The 27,438-nt window shown below is 41.9% G+C and overlaps 2 protein-coding genes and 1 long non-coding RNA gene across 3 annotated transcripts; 2 read left to right on the forward strand and 1 right to left on the reverse strand.

The window, feature by feature from the left end:
* The first annotated feature begins 448 nt into the window (after nucleotides 1–448).
* On the forward strand, nucleotides 449–13,454 carry LOC114154455 (serine-rich adhesin for platelets-like). The gene is made up of 2 exons (XM_028033554.1): nucleotides 449–13,370; nucleotides 13,439–13,454. Exons 1-2 carry the CDS (start codon nucleotides 700–702, stop codon nucleotides 13,452–13,454), a joined length of 12,687 nt encoding a protein of 4,228 aa, XP_027889355.1. The 5' UTR covers nucleotides 449–699.
* Nucleotides 13,455–14,093: 639 nt separating this feature from the next.
* LOC114154456 (mucin-5AC-like) lies at nucleotides 14,094–18,827 on the forward strand. The gene is made up of 3 exons (XM_028033555.1): nucleotides 14,094–14,831; nucleotides 16,812–17,801; nucleotides 18,752–18,827. The coding sequence occupies exons 1-3, from the start codon at nucleotides 14,215–14,217 to the stop codon at nucleotides 18,825–18,827; spliced, it is 1,683 nt and encodes a 560-aa protein (XP_027889356.1). The 5' UTR covers nucleotides 14,094–14,214.
* Nucleotides 18,828–20,543: 1,716 nt separating this feature from the next.
* LOC114154275 (uncharacterized) lies at nucleotides 20,544–22,208 on the reverse strand. Its single transcript, XR_003597541.1, has 2 exons — nucleotides 22,127–22,208; nucleotides 20,544–20,659 (listed from the first exon to the last, which is right to left on the reverse strand). It is a non-coding gene; the product is annotated as an uncharacterized LOC114154275 (long non-coding RNA).
* Between the last annotated feature and the right edge of the window lie 5,230 nt (nucleotides 22,209–27,438).

Consider the following 27,438-nt stretch of genomic DNA (forward strand, 5'->3'; position numbering starts at 1 on the left):
ACATCTCAAACAAGTGATGTGTCAAAAACTGCTGTCACGCCAGCCGTCTTACTCCGCAGCACAGCAAAACCAACATTGGAATCTACTGAAACAGAACAAACTTTTACCACATCCCATTCTCAAGCAAAATCTGAAACTTCATTTGACACGTCAAGCTCAGCCATAACTGATGGAAGGACCACAAATCCATATACTAGTGGATACCCTGAAGAAATGTCCAGCAAACACATGGAATCTCCAACAGGTTCCTCGTTAATCAGTCCAGAGACCACAACAGCAGAACAAATTGATAGCTTTTCAACAGAACTAAGAACTCTCCCCTCAGTTTCATCTCTTACTGAAAAGCCAGAGAAAAGTGTTGGTGCTACTACAGAAGATATGGACGGTTCAGGAACTCCGAGTACAGACTTGTTCACATCATCTATAACCGTTATTGGTGGATCTTCCAGTCTCTACAGTATTGACACAACAGTAACAACATCTCCTGAATCAGAGTCTGCCTCTGTGAGAACAGAACAAGGTACTTCTGGTGAAAACATCACTAAGTCGACTGAGACACCCATCACTAAAACCACGTCTGGCTCTTCTGCTTTCAATATTCTGTCCGTCTCGACATCAAGAAAAGCCGAAACAAGTGACACTTCAAAAACAGACGTTTCTTCAGCTTCAGCGCTCCAGAGCACAGAGGAACCAACATCAATGTCATCTGAAACATATCAGACTCTTGCTACAGTGAAGTTGCAGGAAACGTCAGCAGTTCCAGAGGAAAGTTCAAAATCTCCAATTACAAGAGAAGATAAGACAAGTAAACCAACAAGTGAAATGTCTAGCAGAGACATTGCATCTTCTACTGGCTCATCGTTGTTCAGCACTGAGAAGACAACAAATCTTCTACCTAAGGATGACGACAGTGTTCAAACAGGTCAGACAACGACACCTTCACTTTCCACAGTAACAAGCAGAAAAGAAAGTTCTTCTGCCGCTTCTCCAGTAGATAGAGACTATACTAGAGGTCAAACCATTGACATGTCCACACCAGTCTCGACTGTTGCAGGGTTATCGTCATCTGATATCGTCAATGAGACAACACGATCGCCTGAAGCTATGACGATTCAAATAGGCACAGAACCCGAAACCTCCGGAGAAGGCTCTGCTGCTTTTGCTGACAAGTCAGTTGTGACCATTGCCACTGCATTCCCAACATCTGCTGTCTCTGATGGTAAACCCATGAGCCCATCAACGCTTTCTTCGATTATTCCATCTGTCTCATCATCCACAACTCTGCATGATGAGTATGAAGAAATGAGTACAAGGTTTACAACTGTCGAGTCCATTGATGTACTCGGTGAATCAAGTATTCAACCTGACGCAGCTTCAAAGCTCATTGTCACTGATGAGTCAATGAAGACAACAGCAGTTTATACAACAATAGGCACAAAGTCAGCTTCAGTCTCAGAATCATACACATCTGAAACAAGTGATGTGTCAAAAACTGCTGTTACGCCAGCCGTCTTACTCCGTAGCACAGCAAAACCAACATTGGAATCTACTGAAACAGAACAAACTTTTACCACATCCCATTCTCAAGCAAAATCTGAAACTTCATTTGACACGTCAAGCTCAGCCATAACTGATGGAAGGACCACAAATCCATATACTAGTGGATACCCTGAAGAAATGTCCAGCAAACACATGGAATCTCCAACAGGTTCCTCGTTAATCAGTCCAGAGACCACAACAGCAGAACAAATTGATAGCTTTTCAACAGAACTAAGAACTCTCCCCTCAGTTTCATCTCTTACTGAAAAGCCAGAGAAAAGTGTTGGTGCTACTACAGAAGATATGGACGGTTCAGGAACTCCGAGTACAGACTTGTTCACATCATCTATAACCGTTATTGGTGCATCGTACAGTCTCTACAGTATTGACACAACAACAGTAACAACATCTCCTGAATCAGAGTCTGCCTCTGTGAGAACAGAACAAGGTACTTCTGGTGAAAACGTCACTAAGTCTACTGAGACACCCATCACTAAAACCACGTCTGGCTCTTCTGCTTTCAATATTCTGTCCGTCTCGACATCAAGAAAAGCCGAAACAAGTGACACTTCAAAAACAGACGTTTCTTCAGCTTCAGCGCTCCAGAGCACAGAGGAACCAACATCAATGTCATCTGAAACATATCAGACTCTTGCTACAGTGAAGTTGCAGGAAATGTCAGCAGTTCCAGAGGAAAGTTCAAAATCTCCAATTACAAGAGAAGATAGGACAAGTAAACCAACAAGTGAAATGTCTAGCAGAGACATTGCATCTTCTACTGGCTCATCGTTGTTCAGCACTGAGAAGACAACAAATCTTCTACCTAAGGATGACGACAGTGTTCAAACAGGTCAGACAACGACACCTTCACTTTCCACAGTAACGGGCAGAACAGAAAGTTCTTCTGCCGCTTCTCCAGTAGATAGAGACTATACTAGAGGCCAAACCATTGACATGTCCACACCAGTCTCGACTGTTGCAGGGTTATCGTCATCTGATATCGTCAATGAGACAACACGATCGCCTGAAGCTACGACGATTCAAATAGGCACAGAACCCGAAATCTCCGGAGAAGGCTCTGCTGCTTTTGCTGACAAGTCAGCTGTGACCATTGCCACTGCATTCCCAACATCTGCTGTCTCTGATGGTAAACCCATGAGCCCATCAACGCTTTCTTCGATTATTCCATCTGTCTCATCATCCACAACTCTGCATGATGAGTATGAAGAAATAAGTACAAGGTTTACAACTGTCGAGTCCATTGATGTACTCAGTGAATCAAGTATTCAACCTGACACAGCTTCAAAGCTCATTGTCACAGATCCAGAAAGTGCTGGACAAACACATTCTAATATTACTGATGAGTCAATGAAGACAACAGCAGTTTATACAACAATAGGCACAAAGTCAGCTTCAGTCTCAGAATCATACACATCTCAAACAAGTGATGTGTCAAAAACTGCTGTCACGCCAGCCGTCTTACTCCGTAGCACAGCAAAACCAACATTGGAATCTACTGAAACAGAACAAACTTTTACCACATCCCATTCTCAAGCAAAATCTGAAACTTCATTTGACACGTCAAGCTCAGCCATAACTGATGGAAGGACCACAAATCCATATACTAGTGGATACCCTGAAGAAATGTCCAGCAAACACATGGAATCTCCAACAGGTTCCTCGTTAATCAGTCCAGAGACCACAACAGCAGAACAAATTGATAGCTTTTCAACAGAACTAAGAACTCTCCCCTCAGTTTCATCTCTTACTGAAAAGCCAGAGAAAAGTGTTGGTGCTACTACAGAAGATATGGACGGTTCAGGAACTCCGAGTACAGACTTGTTCACATCATCTATAACCGTTATTGGTGCATCGTACAGTCTCTACAGTATTGACACAACAACAGTAACAACATCTCCTGAATCAGAGTCTGCCTCTGTGAGAACAGAACAAGGTACTTCTGGTGAAAACATCACTAAGTCTACTGAGACACCCATCACTAAAACCACGTCTGGCTCTTCTGCTTTCAATATTCTGTCCGTCTCGACATCAAGAAAAGCCGAAACAAGTGACACTTCAAAAACAGACGTTTCTTCAGCTTCAGCGCTCCAGAGCACAGAGGAACCAACATCAATGTCATCTGAAACATATCAGACTCTTGCTACAGTGAAGTTGCAGGAAATGTCAGCAGTTCCAGAGGAAAGTTCAAAATCTCCAATTACAAGAGAAGATAGGACAAGTAAACCAACAAGTGAAATGTCTAGCAGAGACATTGAATCTTCTACTGGCTCATCGTTGTTCAGCACTGAGAAGACAAGAAATCTTCTACCTAAGGATGACGACAGTGTTCAAACAGGTCAGACAACGACACCTTCACTTTCCACAGTAACGGGCAGAACAGAAAGTTCTTCTGCCGCTTCTCCAGTAGATAGAGACTATACTAGAGGCCAAACCATTGACATGTCCACACCAGTCTCGACTGTTGCAGGGTTATCGTCATCTGATATCGTCAATGAGACAACACGATCGCCTGAAGCTACGACGATTCAAATAGGCACAGAACCCGAAATCTCCGGAGAAGGCTCTGCTGCTTTTGCTGACAAGTCAGTTGTGACCATTGCCACTGCATTCCCAACATCTGCTGTCTCTGATGGTAAACCCATGAGCCCATCAACGCTTTCTTCGATTATTCCATCTGTCTCATCATCCACAACTCTGCATGATGAGTATGAAGAAATAAGTACAAGGTTTACAACTGTCGAGTCCATTGATGTACTCAGTGAATCAAGTATTCAACCTGACACAGCTTCAAAGCTCATTGTCACAGATCCAGAAAGTGCTGGACAAACACATTCTAATATTACTGATGAGTCAATGAAGACAACAGCAGTTTATACAACAATAGGCACAAAGTCAGCTTCAGTCTCAGAATCATACACATCTGAAACAAGTGATTTGTCAAAAACTGCTGTTACGCCAGCCGTCTTACTCCGTAGCACAGCAAAACCAACATTGGAATCTACTGAAACAGAACAAACTTTTACCACATCCCATTCTCAAGCAAAATCTGAAACTTCATTTGACACGTCAAGCTCAGCCATAACTGATGGAAGGACCACAAATCCATATACTAGTGGATACCCTGAAGAAATGTCCAGCAAACACATGGAATCTCCAACAGGTTACTCGTTAATCAGTCCAGAGACCACAACAGCAGAACAAATTGATAGCTTTTCAACAGAACTAAGAACTCTCCCCTCAGTTTCATCTCTTACTGAAAAGCCAGAGAAAAGTGTTGGTGCTACTACAGAAGATATGGACGGTTCAGGAACTCCGAGTACAGACTTGTTCACATCATCTATAACCGTTATTGGTGCATCGTCCAGTCTCTACAGTATTGACACAACAACAGTAACAACATCTCCTGAATCAGAGTCTGCCTCTGTGAGAACAGAACAAGGTACTTCTGGTGAAAACATCACTAAGTCTACTGAGACACCCATCACTAAAACCACGTCTGCCTCTTCTGCTTTCAATATTCTGTCCGTCTCGACATCAAGAAAAGCCGAAACAAGTGACACTTCAAAAACAGACGTTTCTTCAGCTTCAGCGCTCCAGAGCACAGAGGAACCAACATCAATGTCATCTGAAACATATCAGACTCTTGCTACAGTGAAGTTGCAGGAAACGTCAGCAGTTCCAGAGGAAAGTTCAAAATCTCCAATTACAAGAGAAGATAGGACAAGTAAACCAACAAGTGAAATGTCTAGCAGAGACATTGCATCTTCTACTGGCTCATCGTTGTTCAGCACTGAGAAGACAACAAATCTTCTACCTAAGGATGACGACAGTGTTCAAACAGGTCAGACAACCACACCTTCACTTTCCACAGTAACGGGCAGAACAGAAAGTTCTTCTGCCGCTTCTCCAGTAGATAGAGACTATACTAGAGGCCAAACCATTGACATGTCCACACCAGTATCGACTGTTGCAGGGTTATCGTCATCTGATATCGTCAATGAGACAACACGATCGCCTGAAGCTACGACGATTCAAATAGGCACAGAACCCGAAATCTCCGGAGAAGGCTCTGCTGCTTTTGCTGACAAGTCAGTTGTGACCATTGCCACTGCATTCCCAACATCTGCTGTCTCTGATGGTAAACCCATGAGCCCATCAACGCTTTCTTCGATTATTCCATCTGTCTCATCATCCACAACTCTGCATGATGAGTATGAAGAAATAAGTACAAGGTTTACAACTGTCGAGTCCATTGATGTACTCAGTGAATCAAGTATTCAACCTGACACAGCTTCAAAGCTCATTGTCACAGATCCAGAAAGTGCTGGACAAACACATTCTAATATTACTGATGAGTCAATGAAGACAACAGCAGTTTATACAACAATAGGCACAAAGTCAGCTTCAGTCTCAGAATCATACACATCTGAAACAAGTGATTTGTCAAAAACTGCTGTTACGCCAGCCGTCTTACTCCGTAGCACAGCAAAACCAACATTGGAATCTACTGAAACAGAACAAACTTTTACCACATCCCATTCTCAAGCAAAATCTGAAACTTCATTTGACACGTCAAGCTCAGCCATAACTGATGGAAGGACCACAAATCCATATACTAGTGGATACCCTGAAGAAATGTCCAGCAAACACATGGAATCTCCAACAGGTTCCTCGTTAATCAGTCCAGAGACCACAACAGCAGAACAAATTGATAGCTTTTCAACAGAACTAAGAACTCTCCCCTCAGTTTCATCTCTTACTGAAAAGCCAGAGAAAAGTGTTGGTGCTACTACAGAAGATATGGACGGTTCAGGAACTCCGAGTACAGACTTGTTCACATCATCTATAACCGTTATTGGTGCATCGTCCAGTCTCTACAGTATTGACACAACAACAGTAACAACATCTCCTGAATCAGAGTCTGCCTCTGTGAGAACAGAACAAGGTACTTCTGGTGAAAACATCACTAAGTCTACTGAGACACCCATCACTAAAACCACGTCTGCCTCTTCTGCTTTCAATATTCTGTCCGTCTCGACATCAAGAAAAGCCGAAACAAGTGACACTTCAAAAACAGACGTTTCTTCAGCTTCAGCGCTCCAGAGCACAGAGGAACCAACATCAATGTCATCTGAAACATATCAGACTCTTGCTACAGTGAAGTTGCAGGAAACGTCAGCAGTTCCAGAGGAAAGTTCAAAATCTCCAATTACAAGAGAAGATAGGACAAGTAAACCAACAAGTGAAATGTCTAGCAGAGACATTGCATCTTCTACTGGCTCATCGTTGTTCAGCACTGAGAAGACAACAAATCTTCTACCTAAGGATGACGACAGTGTTCAAACAGGTCAGACAACGACACCTTCACTTTCCACAGTAACGGGCAGAACAGAAAGTTCTTCTGCCGCTTCTCCAGTAGATAGAGACTATACTAGAGGCCAAACCATTGACATGTCCACACCAGTATCGACTGTTGCAGGGTTATCGTCATCTGATATCGTCAATGAGACAACACGATCGCCTGAAGCTACGACGATTCAAATAGGCACAGAACCCGAAATCTCCGGAGAAGGCTCTGCTGCTTTTGCTGACAAGTCAGTTGTGACCATTGCCACTGCATTCCCAACATCTGCTGTCTCTGATGGTAAACCCATGAGCCCATCAACGCTTTCTTCGATTATTCCATCTGTCTCATCATCCACAACTCTGCATGATGAGTATGAAGAAATAAGTACAAGGTTTACAACTGTCGAGTCCATTGATGTACTCAGTGAATCAAGTATTCAACCTGACACAGCTTCAAAGCTCATTGTCACAGATCCAGAAAGTGCTGGACAAACACATTCTAATATTACTGATGAGTCAATGAAGACAACAGCAGTTTATACAACAATAGGCACAAAGTCAGCTTCAGTCTCAGAATCATACACATCTGAAACAAGTGATTTGTCAAAAACTGCTGTTACGCCAGCCGTCTTACTCCGTAGCACAGCAAAACCAACATTGGAATCTACTGAAACAGAACAAACTTTTACCACATCCCATTCTCAAGCAAAATCTGAAACTTCATTTGACACGTCAAGCTCAGCCATAACTGATGGAAGGACCACAAATCCATATACTAGTGGATACCCTGAAGAAATGTCCAGCAAACACATGGAATCTCCAACAGGTTCCTCGTTAATCAGTCCAGAGACCACAACAGCAGAACAAATTGATAGCTTTTCAACAGAACTAAGAACTCTCCCCTCAGTTTCATCTCTTACTGAAAAGCCAGAGAAAAGTGTTGGTGCTACTACAGAAGATATGGACGGTTCAGGAACTCCGAGTACAGACTTGTTCACATCATCTATAACCGTTATTGGTGCATCGTCCAGTCTCTACAGTATTGACACAACAACAGTAACAACATCTCCTGAATCAGAGTCTGCCTCTGTGAGAACAGAACAAGGTACTTCTGGTGAAAACATCACTAAGTCTACTGAGACACCCATCACTAAAACCACGTCTGCCTCTTCTGCTTTCAATATTCTGTCCGTCTCGACATCAAGAAAAGCCGAAACAAGTGACACTTCAAAAACAGACGTTTCTTCAGCTTCAGCGCTCCAGAGCACAGAGGAACCAACATCAATGTCATCTGAAACATATCAGACTCTTGCTACAGTGAAGTTGCAGGAAACGTCAGCAGTTCCAGAGGAAAGTTCAAAATCTCCAATTACAAGAGAAGATAGGACAAGTAAACCAACAAGTGAAATGTCTAGCAGAGACATTGCATCTTCTACTGGCTCATCGTTGTTCAGCACTGAGAAGACAACAAATCTTCTACCTAAGGATGACGACAGTGTTCAAACAGGTCAGACAACGACACCTTCACTTTCCACAGTAACGGGCAGAACAGAAAGTTCTTCTGCCGCTTCTCCAGTAGATAGAGACTATACTAGAGGCCAAACCATTGACATGTCCACACCAGTATCGACTGTTGCAGGGTTATCGTCATCTGATATCGTCAATGAGACAACACGATCGCCTGAAGCTATGACGATTCAAATAGGCACAGAACCCGAAACCTCCGGAGAAGGATCTGCTGCTTTTGCTGACAAGTCAGTTGTGACCATTGCCACTGCATTCCCAACATCTGCTGTCTCTGATGGTAAACCCATGAGCCCATCAACGCTTTCTTCGATTATTCCATCTGTCTCATCATCCACAACTCTGCATGATGAGTATGAAGAAATGAGTACAAGGTTTACAACTGTCGAGTCCATTGATGTACTCAGTGAATCAAGTATTCAACCTGACGCAGCTTCAAAGCTCATTGTCACTGATGAGTCAATGAAGACAACAGCAGTTTATACAACAATAGGCACAAAGTCAGCTTCAGTCTCAGAATCATACACATCTCAAACAAGTGATGTGTCAAAAACTGCTGTCACGCCAGCCGTCTTACTCCGTAGCACAGCAAAACCAACATTGGAATCTACTGAAACAGAACAAACTTTTACCACATCCCATTCTCAAGCAAAATCTGAAACTTCATTTGACACGTCAAGCTCAGCCATAACTGATGGAAGGACCACAAATCCATATACTAGTGGATACCCTGAAGAAATGTCCAGCAAACACATGGAATCTCCAACAGGTTCCTCGTTAATCAGTCCAGAGACCACAACAGCAGAACAAATTGATAGCTTTTCAACAGAACTAAGAACTCTCCCCTCAGTTTCATCTCTTACTGAAAAGCCAGAGAAAAGTGTTGGTGCTACTACAGAAGATATGGACGGTTCAGGAACTCCGAGTACAGACTTGTTCACATCATCTATAACCGTTATTGGTGCATCGTACAGTCTCTACAGTATTGACACAACAACAGTAACAACATCTCCTCAATCAGAGTCTGCCTCTGTGAGAACAGAACAAGGTACTTCTGGTGAAAACATCACTAAGTCTACTGAGACACCCATCACTAAAACCACGTCTGGCTCTTCTGCTTTCAATATTCTGTCCGTCTCGACATCAAGAAAAGCCGAAACAAGTGACACTTCAAAAACAGACGTTTCTTCAGCTTCAGCGCTCCAGAGCACAGAGGAACCAACATCAATGTCATCTGAAACATATCAGACTCTTGCTACAGTGAAGTTGCAGGAAATGTCAGCAGTTCCAGAGGAAAGTTCAAAATCTCCAATTACAAGAGAAGATAGGACAAGTAAACCAACAAGTGAAATGTCTAGCAGAGACATTGCATCTTCTACTGGCTCATCGTTGTTCAGCACTGAGAAGACAACAAATCTTCTACCTAAGGATGACGACAGTGTTCAAACAGGTCAGACAACGACACCTTCACTTTCCACAGTAACGGGCAGAACAGAAAGTTCTTCTGCCGCTTCTCCAGTAGATAGAGACTATACTAGAGGCCAAACCATTGACATGTCCACACCAGTCTCGACTGTTGCAGGGTTATCGTCATCTGATATCGTCAATGAGACAACACGATCGCCTGAAGCTACGACGATTCAAATAGGCACAGAACCCGAAATCTCCGGAGAAGGCTCTGCTGCTTTTGCTGACAAGTCAGTTGTGACCATTGCCACTGCATTCCCAACATCTGCTGTCTCTGATGGTAAACCCATGAGCCCATCAACGCTTTCTTCGATTATTCCATCTGTCTCATCATCCACAACTCTGCATGATGAGTATGAAGAAATAAGTACAAGGTTTACAACTGTCGAGTCCATTGATGTACTCAGTGAATCAAGTATTCAACCTGACACAGCTTCAAAGCTCATTGTCACAGATCCAGAAAGTGCTGGACAAACACATTCTAATATTACTGATGAGTCAATGAAGACAACAGCAGTTTATACAACAATAGGCACAAAGTCAGCTTCAGTCTCAGAATCATACACATCTGAAACAAGTGATTTGTCAAAAACTGCTGTTACGCCAGCCGTCTTACTCCGTAGCACAGCAAAACCAACATTGGAATCTACTGAAACAGAACAAACTTTTACCACATCCCATTCTCAAGCAAAATCTGAAACTTCATTTGACACGTCAAGCTCAGCCATAACTGATGGAAGGACCACAAATCCATATACTAGTGGATACCCTGAAGAAATGTCCAGCAAACACATGGAATCTCCAACAGGTTCCTCGTTAATCAGTCCAGAGACCACAACAGCAGAACAAATTGATAGCTTTTCAACAGAACTAAGAACTCTCCCCTCAGTTTCATCTCTTACTGAAAAGCCAGAGAAAAGTGTTGGTGCTACTACAGAAGATATGGACGGTTCAGGAACTCCGAGTACAGACTTGTTCACATCATCTATAACCGTTATTGGTGCATCGTCCAGTCTCTACAGTATTGACACAACAACAGTAACAACATCTCCTGAATCAGAGTCTGCCTCTGTGAGAACAGAACAAGGTACTTCTGGTGAAAACATCACTAAGTCTACTGAGACACCCATCACTAAAACCACGTCTGGCTCTTCTGCTTTCAATATTCTGTCCGTCTCGACATCAAGAAAAGCCGAAACAAGTGACACTTTAAAAACAGACGTTTCTTCAGCTTCAGCGCTCCAGAGCACAGAGGAACCAACATCAATGTCATCTGAAACATATCAGACTCTTGCTACAGTGAAGTTGCAGGAAACGTCAGCAGTTCCAGAGGAAAGTTCAAAATCTCCAATTACAAGAGAAGATAGGACAAGTAAACCAACAAGTGAAATGTCTAGCAGAGACATTGAATCTTCAACTGGCTCATCGTTGTTCAGCACTGAGAAGACAACAAATGTTCTACCTAAGGATGACGACAGTGTTCAAACAGGTCAGACAACGACACCTTCACTTTCCACAGTAACGGGCAGAACAGAAAGTTCTTCTGCCGCTTCTCCAGTAGATAGAGACTATACTAGAGGCCAAACCATTGACATGTCCACACCAGTATCGACTGTTGCAGGGTTATCGTCATCTGATATCGTCAATGAGACAACACGATCGCCTGAAGCTATGACGATTCAAATAGGCACAGAACCCGAAACCTCCGGAGAAGGATCTGCTGCTTTTGCTGACAAGTCAGTTGTGACCATTGCCACTGCATTCCCAACATCTGCTGTGTCTGATGGTAAACCCATGAACCCATCAATGCTTTCTTCGATTATTCCATCTGTCTCATCATCCACAACTCTGCATGATGAGTTTGAAGAAATGAGTACAAGGTTTACAACTGTCGAGTCCATTGATGTACTCAGTGAATCAAGTATTCAACCTGACGCAGCTTCAAAGCTCATTGTCACTGATGAGTCAATGAAGACAACAGCAGTTTATACAACAATAGGCACAAAGTCAGCTTCAGTCTCAGAATCATACACATCTGAAACAAGTGATGTGTCAAAAACTGCTGTCACGCCAGCCGTCTTACTCCGCAGCACAGCAAAACCAACATTGGAATCTACTGAAACAGAACAAACTTTTACCACATCCCATTCTCAAGCAAAATCTGAAACTTCATTTGACACGTCAAGCTCAGCCATAACTGATGGAAGGACCACAAATCCATATACTAGTGGATACCCTGAAGAAATGTCCAGCAAACACATGGAATCTCCAACAGGTTCCTCGTTAATCAGTCCAGAGACCACAACAGCAGAACAAATTGATAGCTTTTCAACAGAACTAAGAACTCTCCCCTCAGTTTCATCTCTTACTGAAAAGCCAGAGAAAAGTGTTGGTGCTACTACAGAAGATATGGACGGTTCAGGAACTCCGAGTACAGACTTGTTCACATCATCTATAACCGTTATTGGTGGATCTTCCAGTCTCTACAGTATTGACACAACAACAGTAACAACATCTCCTGAATCAGAGTCTGCCTCTGTGAGAACAGAACAAGGTACTTCTGGTGAAAACATCACTAAGTCTACTGAGACACCCATCACTAAAACCACGTCTGGCTCTTCTGCTTTCAATATTCTGTCCGTCTCGACATCAAGAAAAGCCGAAACAAGTGACACTTCAAAAACAGACGTTTCTTCAGCTTCATCGCTCCAGAGCACAGAGGAACCAACATCAATGTCATCTGAAACATATCAGACTCTTGCTACAGTGAAGTTGCAGGAAACGTCAGCAGTTCCAGAGGAAAGTTCAAAATCTCCAATTACAAGAGAAGATAAGACAAGTAAACCAACAAGTGAAATGTCTAGCAGAGACATTGCATCTTCTACTGGCTCATCGTTGTTCAGCACTGAGAAGACAACAAATCTTCTACCTAAGGATGACGACAGTGTTCAAACAGGTCAGACAACGACACCTTCACTTTCCACAGTAACAAGCAGAAAAGAAAGTTCTTCTGCCGCTTCTCCAGTAGATAGAGACTATACTAGAGGTCAAACCATTGACATGTCCACACCAGTCTCGACTGTTGCAGGGTTATTGTCATCTGATATCGTCAATGAGACAACACGATCGCCTGAAGCTATGACGATTCAAATAGGCACAGAACCCGAAACCTCCGGAGAAGGCTCTGCTGCTTTTGCTGACAAGTCAGTTGTGACCATTGCCACTGCATTCCCAACATCTGCTGTCTCTGATGCTAAACCCATGAGCCCATCAACGCTTTCTTCGATTATTCCATCTGTCTCATCATCCACAACTCTGCATGATGAGTATGAAGAAATGAGTACAAGGTTTACAACTGTCGAGTCCATTGATGTACTCAGTGAATCAAGTATTCAACCTGACGCAGCTTCAAAGCTCATTGTCACTGATGAGTCAATGAAGACAACAGCAGATTATACAACAATAGACACAAAGTCAGCTTCAGTCTCAGAATCATACACATCTGAAACAAGTGATGTGTCAAACACTGCTGTTACGCCAGCCGTCTTACTCCGTAGCACAGCAAAACCAACATTGGAATCTACTGAAACAGAACAAACTTTTACCACATCCCATTCTCAAGCAAAATCTGAAACTTCATTTGACACGTCAAGCTCAGCCATAACTGATGGAAGGACCACAAATCCATATACTAGTGGATACCCTGAAGAAATGTCCAGCAAACACATGGAATCTCCAACAGGTTCCTCATTAATCAGTCCAGAGACCACAATAGCAGAACAAATTGATAGCTTTTCAACAGAACTAAGAACTCTCCCCTCAGTTTCATCTCTTACTGAAAAGCCAGAGAAAAGTGTTGGTGCTACTACAGAAGATATGGACGGTTCAGGAACTCCGAGTACAGACTTGTTCACATCATCTATAACCGTTATTGGTGGATCTTCCAGTCTCTACAGTATTGACACAACAACAGTAACAACATCTCCTGAATCAGAGTCTGCCTCTGTGAGAACAGAACAAGGTACTTCTGGTGAAAACATCACTAAGTCGACTGAGACACCCATCACTAAAACCACGTCTGGCTCTTCTGCTTTCAATATTCTGTCCGTCTCGACATCAAGAAAAGCCGAAACAAGTGACACTTCAAAAACAGACATTTCTTCAGCTTCAGCGCTCCAGAGCACAGAGACATCAATGTCATCTGAAACATATCAGACTCTTGCTACAGTGAAGTTGCAGGAAACGTCAGCAGTTCCAGAGGAAAGTTCAAAATCTCCAATTACAAGAGAAGATAGGACAAGTAAACCAACAAGTGAAATGTCTAGCAGAGACATTGAATCTTCTTCTGGCTCATCATTGTTCAGCACTGAGAAGACAACAAATCTTCTACCTAAGGATGACGACAGTGTTCAAACAGGTCAGACAACGACACCTTCACTTTCCACAGTAACGGGCAGAACAGAAAGTTCTTCTGCCGCTTCTCCAGTAGATAGAGACTATACTAGAGGCCAAACCATTGACATGTCCACACCAGTATCGACTGTTGCAGGGTTATCGTCATCTGATATCGTCAATGAGACAACACGATCGCCTGAAGCTATGACGATTCAAATAGGCACAGAACCCGAAACCTCCGGAGAAGGCTCTGCTGCTTTTGCTGACAAGTCAGTTGTGACCATTGCCACTGCATTCCCAACATCTGCTGTCTCTGATGGTAAACCCATGAGCCCATCAACGCTTTCTTCGATTATTCCATCTGTCTCATCATCCACAACTCTGCATGATGAGTATGAAGAAATGAGTACAAGGTTTACAACTGTCGAGTCCATTGATGTACTCAGTGAATCAAGTATTCAACCTGACGCAGCTTCAAAGCTCATTGTCACTGATGAGTCAATGAAGACAACAGCAGTTTATACAACAATAGACACAAAGTCAGCTTCAGTCTCAGAATCATACACATCTGAAACAAGTGATGTGTCAAACACTGCTGTTACGCCAGCCGTCTTACTCCGTAGCACAGCAAAACCAACATTGGAATCTACTGAAACAGAACAAACTTTTACCACATCCCATTCTCAAGCAAAATCTGAAACTTCATTTGACACGTCAAGCTCAGCCATAACTGATGGAAGGACCACAAATCCATATACTAGTGGATACCCTGAAGAAATGTCCAGCAAACACATGGAATCTCCAACAGGTTCCTCATTAATCAGTCCAGAGACCACAATAGCAGAACAAATTGATAGCTTTTCAACAGAACTAAGAACTCTCCCCTCAGTTTCATCTCTTACTGAAAAGCCAGAGAAAAGTGTTGGTGCTACTACAGAAGATATGGACGGTTCAGGAACTCCGAGTACAGACTTGTTCACATCATCTATAACCGTTATTGGTGGATCTTCCAGTCTCTACAGTATTGACACAACAACAGTAACAACATCTCCTGAATCAGAGTCTGCCTCTGTGAGAACAGAACAAGGTACTTCTGGTGAAAACATCACTAAGTCGACTGAGACACCCATCACTAAAACCACGTCTGGCTCTTCTGCTTTCAATAATCTGTCCGTCTCGACATCAAGAAAAGCCGAAACAAGTGACACTTCAAAAACAGACATTTCTTCAGCTTCAGCGCTCCAGAGCACAGAGGAACCAACATCAATGTCATCTGAAACATATCAGACTCTTGCTACAGTGAAGTTGCAGGAAATGTCAGCAGTTCCAGAGGAAAGTTCAAAATCTCCAATTACAAGAGAAGATAGGACAAGTAAACCAACAAGTGAAATGTCTAGCAGAGACATTGAATCTTCTTCTGGCTCATCATTGTTCAGCACTGAGAAGACAACAAATCTTCTACCTAAGGATGACGACAGTGTTCAAACAGGTCAGACAACGACACCTTCACTTTCCACAGTAACGGGCAGAACAGAAAGTTCTTCTGCCGCTTCTCCAGTAGATAGAGACTATACTAGAGGCCAAACCATTGACATGTCCACACCAGTCTCTACTGTTGCAGGGCTATCGTCATCTGACATCGTCAATGAGACAACACGATCGCCTGAAGCTATGACGATTCAAATAGGCACAGAACCCGAAACCTCTGGAGAAGGCTCTGCTGCTTTTGCTGACAAGTCAGTTGTGACCATTGCCACTGCATTCCCAACATCTGCTGTCTCTGATGGTAAACCCATGAGCCCATCAACGCTTTCTTCGATTATTCCATCTGTCTCATCATCCACAACTCTGCATGATGAGTATGAAGAAATGAGTACAAGGTTTACAACTGTCGAGTCCATTGATGTACTCAGTGAATCAAGTATTCAACCTGACACAGCTTCAAAGCTCATTGTCACAGATCCAGAAAGTGCTGGACAAACACATTCTAATATTACTGATGAGTCAATGAAGACAACAGCAGTTTATACAACAATAGGCACAAAGTCAGCTTCAGTCTCAGAATCATACACATCTGAAACAAGTGATGTGTCAAAAACTGCTGTCACGCCAGCCGTCTTACTCCGTAGCACAGCAAAACCAACATTGGAATCTACTGAAACAGAACAAACTTTTACCACATCCTATTCTCAAGCAAAATCTGAAACTTCATTTGACACGTCAAGCTCAGCCATAACTGATGGAAGGACCACAAATCCATATACTAGTGGATACCCTGAAGAAATGTCCAGCAAACACATGGAATCTCCAACAGGTTCCTCGTTAATCAGTCCAGAGACCACAACAGCAGAACAAATTGATAGCTTTTCAACAGAACTAAGAACTCTCCCCTCAGTTTCATCTCTTACTGAAAAGCCAGAGAAAAGTGTTGGTGCTACTTCAGAAGTTATGGACGGTTCAGGAACTCCGAGTACAGACTTGTTCACATCATCTATAACCGTTATTGGTGCATCGTCCAGTCTCTACAGTATTGACACAACAGTAACAACATCTCCTGAATCAGAGTCTGCCTCTGTGAGAACAGAACAAGGTACTTCTGGTGAAAACATCACTAAGTCTACTGAGACACCCATCACTAAAACCACGTCTGGCTCTTCTGCTTTCAATATTCTGTCCGTCTCGACATCAAGAAAAGCCGAAACAAGTGACACTTCAAAAACAGACGTTTCTTCAGCTTCAGCGCTCCAGAGCACAGAGGAACCAACATCAATGTCATCTGAAACATATCAGACTCTTGCTACAGTGAAGTTGCAGGAAACGTCAGCAGTTCCAGAGGAAAGTTCAAAATCTCCAATTACAAGAGAAGATAAGACAAGTAAACCAACAAGTGAAATGTCTAGCAGAGACATTGCATCTTCTACTGGCTCATCGTTGTTCAGCACTGAGAAGACAACAAATCTTCTACCTAAGGATGACGACAGTGTTCAAACAGGTCAGACAACGACACCTTCACTTTCCACAGTAACAAGCAGAAAAGAAAGTTCTTCTGCCGCTTCTCCAGTAGATAGAGACTATACTAGAGGTCAAACCATTGACATGTCCACACCAGTCTCGACTGTTGCAGGGTTATCGTCATTTGATATCGTCAATGAGACAACACGATCGCCTGAAGCTATGACGATTCAAATAGGCACAGAACCCGAAACCTCCGGAGAAGGCTCTGCTGCTTTTGCTGACAAGTCAGTTGTGACCATTGCCACTGCATTCCCAACATCTGCTGTCTCTGATGGTAAACCCATGAGCCCATCAACGCTTTCTTCGATTATTCCATCTGTCTCATCATCCACAACTCTGCATGATGAGTATGAAGAAATGAGTACAAGGTTTACAACTGTCGAGTCCATTGATGTACTCAGTGTATCAAGTATTCAACCTGACGCAGCTTCAAAGCTCATTGTCACTGATGAGTCAATGAAGACAACAGCAGTTTATACAACAATAGACACAAAGTCAGCTTCAGTCTCAGAATCATACACATCTGAAACAAGTGATGTGTCAAACACTGCTGTTACGCCAGCCGTCTTACTCCGTAGCACAGCAAAACCAACATTGGAATCTACTGAAACAGAACAAACTTTTACCACATCCCATTCTCAAGCAAAATCTGAAACTTCATTTGACACGTCAAGCTCAGCCATAACTGATGGAAGGACCACAAATCCATATACTAGTGGATACCCTGAAGAAATGTCCAGCAAACACATGGAATCTCCAACAGGTTCCTCATTAATCAGTCCAGAGACCACAATAGCAGAACAAATTGATAGCTTTTCAACAGAACTAAGAACTCTCCCCTCAGTTTCATCTCTTACTGAAAAGCCAGAGAAAAGTGTTGGTGCTACTACAGAAGATATGGACGGTTCAGGAACTCCGAGTACAGACTTGTTCACATCATCTATAACCGTTATTGGTGGATCTTCCAGTCTCTACAGTATTGACACAACAACAGTAACAACATCTCCTGAATCAGAGTCTGCCTCTGTGAGAACAGAACAAGGTACTTCTGGTGAAAACATCACTAAGTCTACTGAGACACCCATCACTAAAACCACGTCTGGCTCTTCTGCTTTCAATATTCTGTCTGTCTCGACATCAAGAAAAGCCGAAACAAGTGACACTTCAAAAACAGACGTTTCTTCAGCTTCAGCGCTCCAGAGCACAGAGGAACCAACATCAATGTCATCTGAAACATATCAGACTCTTGCTACAGTGAAGTTGCAGGAAACGTCAGCAGTTCCAGAGGAAAGTTCAAAATCTCCAATTACAAGAGAAGATAGGACAAGTAAACCAACAAGTGAAATGTCTAGCAGAGACATTGAATCTTCTTCTGGCTCATCATTGTTCAGCACTGAGAAGACAACAAATCTTCTACCTAAGGATGACGACAGTGTTCAAACAGGTCAGACAACGACACCTTCACTTTCCACAGTAACGGGCAGAACAGAAAGTTCTTCTGCCGCTTCTCCAGTAGATAGAGACTATACTAGAGGCCAAACCATTGACATGTCCACACCAGTCTCTACTGTTGCAGGGCTATCGTCATCTGACATCGTCAATGAGACAACACGATCGCCTGAAGCTATGACGATTCAAATAGGCACAGAACCCGAAACCTCTGGAGAAGGCTCTGCTGCTTTTGCTGACAAGTCAGTTGTGACCATTGCCACTGCATTCCCAACATCTGCTGTCTCTGATGGTAAACCCATGAGCCCATCAACGCTTTCTTCGATTATTCCATCTGTCTCATCATCCACAACTCTGCATGATGAGTATGAAGAAATGAGTACAAGGTTTACAACTGTCGAGTCCATTGATGTACTCAGTGAATCAAGTATTCAACCTGACGCAGCTTCAAAGCTCATTGTCACTGATGAGTCAATGAAGACAACAGCAGTTTATACAACAATAGACACAAAGTCAGCTTCAGTCTCAAAATCATACACATCTGAAACAAGTGATGTGTCAAACACTGCTGTTACGCCAGCCGTCTTACTCCGTAGCACAGCAAAACCAACATTGGAATCTACTGAAACAGAACAAACTTTTACCACATCCCATTCTCAAGCAAAATCTGAAACTTCATTTGACACATCAAGCTCAGCCATAACTGATGGAAGGACCACAAATCCATATACTAGTGGATACCCTGAAGAAATGTCCAGCAAACACATGGAATCTCCAACAGGTTCCTCATTAATCAGTCCAGAGACCACAATAGCAGAACAAATTGATAGCTTTTCAACAGAACTAAGAACTCTCCCCTCAGTTTCATCTCTTACTGAAAAGCCAGAGAAAAGTGTTGGTGCTACTACAGAAGATATGGACGGTTCAGGAACTCTGAGTACAGACTTGTTCACATCATCTATAACCGTTATTGGTGGATCTTCCAGTCTCTACAGTATTGACACAACAACAGTAACAACATCTCCTGAATCAGAGTCTGCCTCTGTGAGAACAGAACAAGGTACTTCTGGTGAAAACATCACTACGTCGACTGAGACACCCATCACTAAAACCACGTCTGGCTCTTCTGCTTTCAATATTCTGTCCGTCTCAACATCAAGAAAAGCCGAAACAAGTGACACTTCAAAAACAGACATTTCTTCAGCTTCAGCGCTCCAGAGCACAGAGGAACCAACATCAATGTCATCTGAAACATATCAGACTCTTGCTACAGTGAAAATGCAGGAAACGTCAGCAGTTCCAGAGGAAAGTTCAAAATCTCCAATTACAAGAGAAGATAGGACAAGTAAACCAACAAGTGAAATGTCTAGCAGAGACATTGAATCTTCTTCTGGCTCATCATTGTTCAGCACTGAGAAGACAACAAATCTTCTACCTAAGGATGACGACAGTGTTCAAACAGGTCAGACAACGACACCTTCACTTTCCACAGTAACGGGCAGAACAGAAAGTTCTTCTGCCGCTTCTCCAGTAGATAGAGACTATACTAGAGGCCAAACCATTGACATGTCCACACCAGTCTCTACTGTTGCAGGGCTATCGTCATCTGACATCGTCAATGAGACAACACGATCGCCTGAAGCTATGACGATTCAAATAGGCACAGAACCCGAAACCTCTGGAGAAGGCTCTGCTGCTTTTGCTGACAAGTCAGTTGTGACCATTGCCACTGCATTCCCAACATCTGCTGTCTCTGATGGTAAACCCATGAGCCCATCAACGCTTTCTTCGATTATTCCATCTGTCTCATCATCCACAACTCTGCATGATGAGTATGAAGAAATGAGTACAAGGTTTACAACTGTCGAGTCCATTGATGTACTCAGTGAATCAAGTATTCAACCTGACGCAGCTTCAAAGCTCATTGTCACTGATGAGTCAATGAAGACAACAGCAGTTTATACAACAATAGGCACAAAGTCAGCTTCAGTCTCAGAATCATACACTTCTGAAACAAGTGATGTGTCAAAAACTGCTGTCACGCCAGCCGTCTTACTCCGTAGCACAGCAAAACCAACATTGGAATCTACTGAAACAGAACAAACTTTTACCACATCCCATTCTCAAGCAAAATCTGAAACTTCATTTGACACGTCAAGCTCAGCCATAACTGATGGAAGGACCACAAATCCATATACTAGTGGATACCCTGAAGAAATGTCCAGCAAACACATGGAATCTCCAACAGGTTCCTCGTTAATCAGTCCAGAGACCACAACAGCAGAACAAATTGATAGCTTTTCAACAGAACTAAGAACTCTCCCCTCAGTTTCATCTCTTACTGAAAAGCCAGAGAAAAGTGTTGGTGCTACTACAGAAGATATGGACGGTTCAGGAACTCCGAGTACAGACTTGTTCACATCATCTATAACCGTTATTGGTGGATCTTCCAGTCTCTACAGTATTGACACAACAACAGTAACAACATCTCCTGAATCAGAGTCTGCCTCTGTGAGAACAGAACAAGGTACTTCTGGTGAAAACATCACTAAGTCTACTGAGACACCCATCACTAAAACCACGTCTGGCTCTTCTGCTTTCAATATTCTGTCTGTCTCGACATCAAGAAAAGCCGAAACAAGTGACACTTCAAAAACAGACGTTTCTTCAGCTTCAGCGCTCCAGAGCACAGAGGAACCAACATCAATGTCATCTGAAACATATCAGACTCTTGCTACAGTGAAGTTGCAGGAAACGCCAGCAGTTCCAGAGGAAAGTTCAAAATCTCCAATTACAAGAGAAGATAGGACAAGTAAACCAACAAGTGAAATGTCTAGCAGAGACATTGCATCTTCTACTGGCTCATCATTGTTCAGCACTGAGAAGACAACAAATCTTCTACCTAAGGATGACGACAGTGTTCAAACAGGTCAGACAACGACACCTTCACTTTCCACAGTAACGGGCAGAACAGAAAGTTCTTCTGCCGCTTCTCCAGTAGATAGAGACTATACTAGAGGCCAAACCATTGACATGTCCACACCAGTCTCTACTGTTGCAGGGCTATCGTCATCTGACATCGTCAATGAGACAACACGATCGCCTGAAGCTATGACGATTCAAATAGGCACAGAACCCGAAACCTCTGGAGAAGGCTCTGCTGCTTTTGCTGACAAGTCAGTTGTGACCATTGCCACCGCATTCCCAACATCTGCTGTCTCTGATGGTAAACCCATGAGCCCATCAATGCTTTCTCCGATTACTCCGTTTTTCTCATCGTCCACAAGACTGCAAGATCAGTATGATGAACTGAATACAATGTTTGTATTGGTGGAATCCATTCCTCTAATCAGTGGATCTAGTATTCAACCTGACACAGCTTCAAAGCTCATTGTCACAGATCCAGAAAGTGCTGGACAAACACATTCTAATGTCACTGATGAGTCAATGAAAACAGCAGTTTATTCAACAATAGGCACAAAGTCAACTTTAGTCTCAGAATCATACACATTTGAAACAAGTGATGTTTCCACAACTGCTGTTACGCCAGCCGTCTTACTCCGTAGCACAGCAAAACCAACATTGGAATCTACTGAAACAGAACAAACTTTTATCACATCCCATTCTCAAGCAAAATCTGAAACTTCATTTGAAACATCAAGTTCTGCCATTACAGATAGATGGAGCACAAATCCATATACTAGTGGATACCCTGGAGAAATGTCCAGCAAACACATGGCATCTCCAACAGGTTCCTCATTAATCAGTCCAGAAACCACAACAGCAGAACAAATTGATAGCTTTTCAACAGAACAAAGTACTCTCCCCTCAGTTTCATCATTTGAAGTCACTACAAGATTGTCCACTAATGAACCTAACTTTTCTTTTACCAGTGAAGAGGTGATATCACCAGAAACTGATGATTTCAATAAGGTGGAGTATTCAGCCTTCGAAGGATCTGCAGACATAGATAACACAATGCTTGAAATGCAAACAGAAGCTCAGCAACCCTTTGTCGAAATATCTTCCCTAGCAATCTCTGCAGCAAGCTTATCAGATGCAAAGCATACTGAACTGACCACAAAATCTCACAATGATTATTTTGTTGCAACAGATGAGGCTGAAACAGATGAGACTGAAAGTCCATCTTTAACAAGTCTTTCTGGTACACAACCTGCCAAAAAAAATTTCTCCTCCACTCTAGCCCCACACATGACAAACAGAGAGACTAATTTTGCTGATCCGAGCATTGGAAATGGTTCTTTTGATGCCAACCCCAGTGAGTCAACATTTCAATCAGTGTCTAATGCCACGTTTGGAGACATGTCAGATGAAACAGAAACCCTTGTTTCAATTAAAACAACATTTGGTGAGCAGATTTCCAAAAAAGGGGTTGAACATTTCTCAAATACCGAAAACCCCCTCAGTTTTGAACCAATAAAACATCCAGATACAAGAACAAAAAGTCCAGATAAAGATGGAGTGGCAATAGAAGAGGAAGCAACACAATCGTCTCATAAAACAGAGTATGTTATAAATGATCACACAGTTAATAGTTCTAGCAGTGACACTAATATAAAATATATCCTATCAAAATCCACACCATCTCCTGGTATTAGATATCATAGTAACAAAGAACAACAGGTTGTGATTGTTATGCCAAGTCATGACAAAACTGATACTGGACAAGCTAAACAAATGCCTACTATGATCTTGCATGCATCTGAACCATCAAGCAGTGCATCCATTCTATTCACAGAGGATACAAAAGATGAAGATAAACTTTTTTCTGGAGTCACATATAATTTGAGGCAAGAAAGTTCCACCTCCAAAGTCATCACAAAAGATAATATATTCATTAATTTTGATACTATATCTGCAGTTTCCTCCTCTCCATTTTACCCAACTATCCGGACAGAGGAAGTTGGAGTTGATTCAGCAATTACAATAACACAAGAGATGAACTTAAGAGAAGAACCGGAAGGCTCCGGGGCTGTCAATGCTCCTTTTTTTACTCCTTCACCAGTAACTACAGATCCAGTTTCAGTCACTGACCTCTCAAGGTCTTTTTTGTTATCATCAACTCAAGCTACTACTGAGTCAACATATTCAAGTTCTAAAGAAATCCTTGGTGGACATACAGCCCAAACTACTACTTTTTCTGCTGGAAATGATCAAAACAGATCAATGACTTCATCAACAAAAACTAAAGTATCTTCAGTAACTGGAGTTTCAAGTAAACTTATTTCCTCTAGCCCTTCTCTCAAAGAAATTTCAGCTTCAGCTTCATCTGACTATATAATTAAATTCCACTCAACTGTTTCACCTGTAGTAACACCTCAGAAGTCATTTGAACATGTGAGATCAGAGATCACAAACACATACCACCCACAACCAGAGAATTTCTCTGAAGAATTATCACAAGCCACAATTTACCCTATGTCCACAACTCATGAAAAACTTCTGGTTGAAGAATCAACCAGTTATCATCCTGGTAATTATTCTGTGAGTCAGGTTGATTATGGTTTGGCAAGTCATGTGACAGCTCTCCCAAAACAAATTTCTGATGCAAACGCTGGAAAACAAACATCCTCACAGAGTAGCTTTTACCCTGACAATGATCATCATGCCCCAGTCAGTGATGCAGGAAACCAAAAACTTCTTCAATCTGTTTCTCAGTACAATGAAACCTCAGAATCAAACACTAGTGAAGTGGATATTTCCACACTGTCCAAAGCATCTACAAGTGAGTCTTCCCAGACTGTATTCAAGGCAACTGCTACAACAATATCAAGTATCCATGGAGAATTAACAACATCAACAACACAGTCACCAAACCAGGTAGAATTAGGTACATCTTTAGCCACACAACCTTCATCCTCTTCTGAGGAAGAAGAAAAACACAACAGGAAAACGTCAACATTTCCATTCCTTAATGAAAGAGATCCAGCAATAGAAGAAGGAACAACCCCCTCCGTCCAAATAAGACTGGATGTGGGCCACACAGTTGTTGGCGAGACAGTGGACATTTCTGGTACATTTAATTCAATTTTTTCTATCAATACAGCAAAGTATTTATGCTCATAGAACTTTGCCTAAGTCTTTATAATGTTTACTCAACAGGAATGTATTCATGTAAGGAGAACATTTGTCTGAATGGAGGATCTTGCTTCAAGAGTGGCAGCATCTATTCATGTAGCTGTTCTCCGGGTTACACTGGTCATCAGTGTGAAACGGGTATGACATTGATCAATACTAGAAATTTTCTACCACATAAACTGTACATTTTTACTCTTGTTTTGACTGTGTTGTTCCACAGACATTGATGAGTGCCAGTCAAATCCATGCCGTAATGGAGGCACATGTGTTGATGGGCTGGCTTCCTTTACATGTGTGTGTCTCCCAAGCTACTCTGGGCTTTACTGTGAGAAAGGTAAGTTCACTTTGTATTGGTTTTCTCCTTCCTAACAAAGTCAGTTTATTAGAAATGCAACTTCCCATATTGTTGTGTATATTGAGGTTTTTATGACATGATGGATTAATTAATTTTTGAACACCTTCTTTAAATGGTCATATTTTGGGACTTACCATAAACTACGTATGATCCTAATACCATATGAACAAACCAGAAATTAAGTTAGTCTAATTCTAGATCTACCACTGATTCATGGTAAACGATGCCGACTCATGTTTTGTTGTGTATGATATTTGCCAATCTATAACCTCCCTTTGGTGTCAGATAGTTGATATTGTTTGCATTTGCTACTACAGAAACTGAAGTTGTTAAGAGAGAAAAAAAGTCTCAATTTCAACTCAGAAATATACCTACAGGTCAAGGCTGAAGAAAAATTTTAAATGCTTGCAAAAGACAGCCGCATTACTGTTATTTAGACTGAAAATAATCTGTTTTGCTGTGCATTCAAGATCGATTCGAACAGTACAGGCTTTTGAATTTAGATAAAAAGATCTTGGAAAAAAATCATATCTTTAAGCTTAGCTTTTTATCCCCATATAGAGGATTGCTTATGAAGCTATTTGTTTGGCAGTTAGTAATTTTGAATCATGAGATTAAGGAGTCTTAAAAATGCATGCAACAAATTCCGCATTTTTTCTCTGAAAATTCCACATTACATTTAATTTAAATTGCAGCCAGTTGACTAACATTACTATAAACCTTAATTTAACCAGAATAACAATGAACGATGTCCAGTCTGACGTTATTTTTTTGAGTCTTATAGCCATGTTTACACTCAATAGAACAATATGAGTATTCACTGCTTGTTTAAGGCCAATTTTACAGCCAGATCTACTTGGTCCCATTTAAACAAACTGAAATTATTTCCTTTAATAGTGTGATTTAGGTAGATGTGATATGAATTATGCTGTGGATCAAACAATCTAAAACTGGTCACCTGAACGTGGACCCTGGTTCACTTGTGCGTGAACACTGATGCTGTTTGTTTCCTTTTAGTGCAGTTACCAGTCAGCCAAGGATAGTGAAAGTGAGCCAAAGGGATGAGCAGACTTTGCTCTTATATTTTATAATCATGTGTGATCTGGAAAATGTTTTAAATCTTTCACAGCATCTGTGTTACCCAGTATTATGTCATAGTATGTCTTTTTTTCTTTTTTTTGGCTAGAACTATAATATCTCATTTCGGATATCTAAAATGCAATTTGAAATTAGAGATAGATTTATTGTTTTGATTAAATGTTAAAATGCCTTGCCACAGTAGCTTGAAATTTATTCAGTCCAGCATCTTCCAAAAGTTTCCCAGATTTTAACTACATGAAATCATCAAGCAGTTTTGTCTAATTTTAAGAGTGACCCACATCAGATAAACTTGATTTTTTTTTTTTTACTTAATCCTCCTTTAGTCCCCAACCCTCACATACAGAATTTCTTGAGTAAAAGTGCCTTAAGAAACTTAAGGCCTAACAGTAAATGTTCAAAGAGCTTTTAATATTTAAAATATAGAAGTTTGCCGAGCCAATGCTAAGTTCAGGCAAAGGTATGATGTGCACAGATTTTACTCATCATGTTTTGCTCATCATATTTTCTTCCCTTCCTTTTTCTCTGTGTCCTTGCAAGATTACCATAACTGTTCAACAACACAAACTTGATAAGTTTGTTCCTAGATCAGAAATGTGTCAGAATGACCACATCATGTGATGGCACACTAAGCTGGTTCTCTTTACTGATGACTGCTTTGCACTTCAGGACTTTCCTTATTCCTTATTCCTGCTCACAACGACCCCTTGCTCTCACATTACGTTAATTTACACCAGGACTAGTCATTACATCAGAATTATAACTCAGCTTGCCTTGATTTTTTTCAGGAATTGGAGCCCATTTAGACAAGCTCTTTAGATCAGTGACTGGTCCCCAACATTTTGGATTGTCTTGACCCTTTTTACCGCAGCCTGTGGGGTTTTACTTGAGTGGGAGCAAGAACTCAGCCTGTTGAATGTGACAGCTAGCCAATCAGAACGCGCAATGACGTAAACACGGAAGGGAATCCCAAACACTTGACAAGCCAACCGAGAATCCGGTGGACATCAGAGACGACATGTGGAAACAGCATGAATGTTTATTCAGCATTTCGTACAAGGAACATAAACAGAAATGATAACGGGAGGAACTGGAGCGAAACTGGTACCGCAGTTATAAACCCGGTAACT

Source organism: Xiphophorus couchianus, chromosome 12 (assembly GCF_001444195.1).
Source record: "Xiphophorus couchianus chromosome 12, X_couchianus-1.0, whole genome shotgun sequence".
Taxonomy (NCBI): domain Eukaryota; kingdom Metazoa; phylum Chordata; class Actinopteri; order Cyprinodontiformes; family Poeciliidae; genus Xiphophorus; species Xiphophorus couchianus.

Coding starts and splice junctions, on each gene's coding strand:
- LOC114154455 (XM_028033554.1), top strand. CDS start 700: ATGTCATCTGAAACATATCAGACTCTTGCTACAGTGAAGTTGCAGGAA.
- LOC114154456 (XM_028033555.1), top strand. CDS start 14,215: ATGTCTAGCAGAGACATTGAATCTTCTTCTGGCTCATCATTGTTCAGC. Junction 14,832..16,811: donor TATACAACAATAGACACAAA/GTCAGCTTCAGT, acceptor TGCATCGTCCAG/TCTCTACAGTATTGACACAA. Junction 17,802..18,751: donor TATACAACAATAGACACAAA/GTCAGCTTCAGT, acceptor GTGTTCAAACAG/GTCAGACAACGACACCTTCA.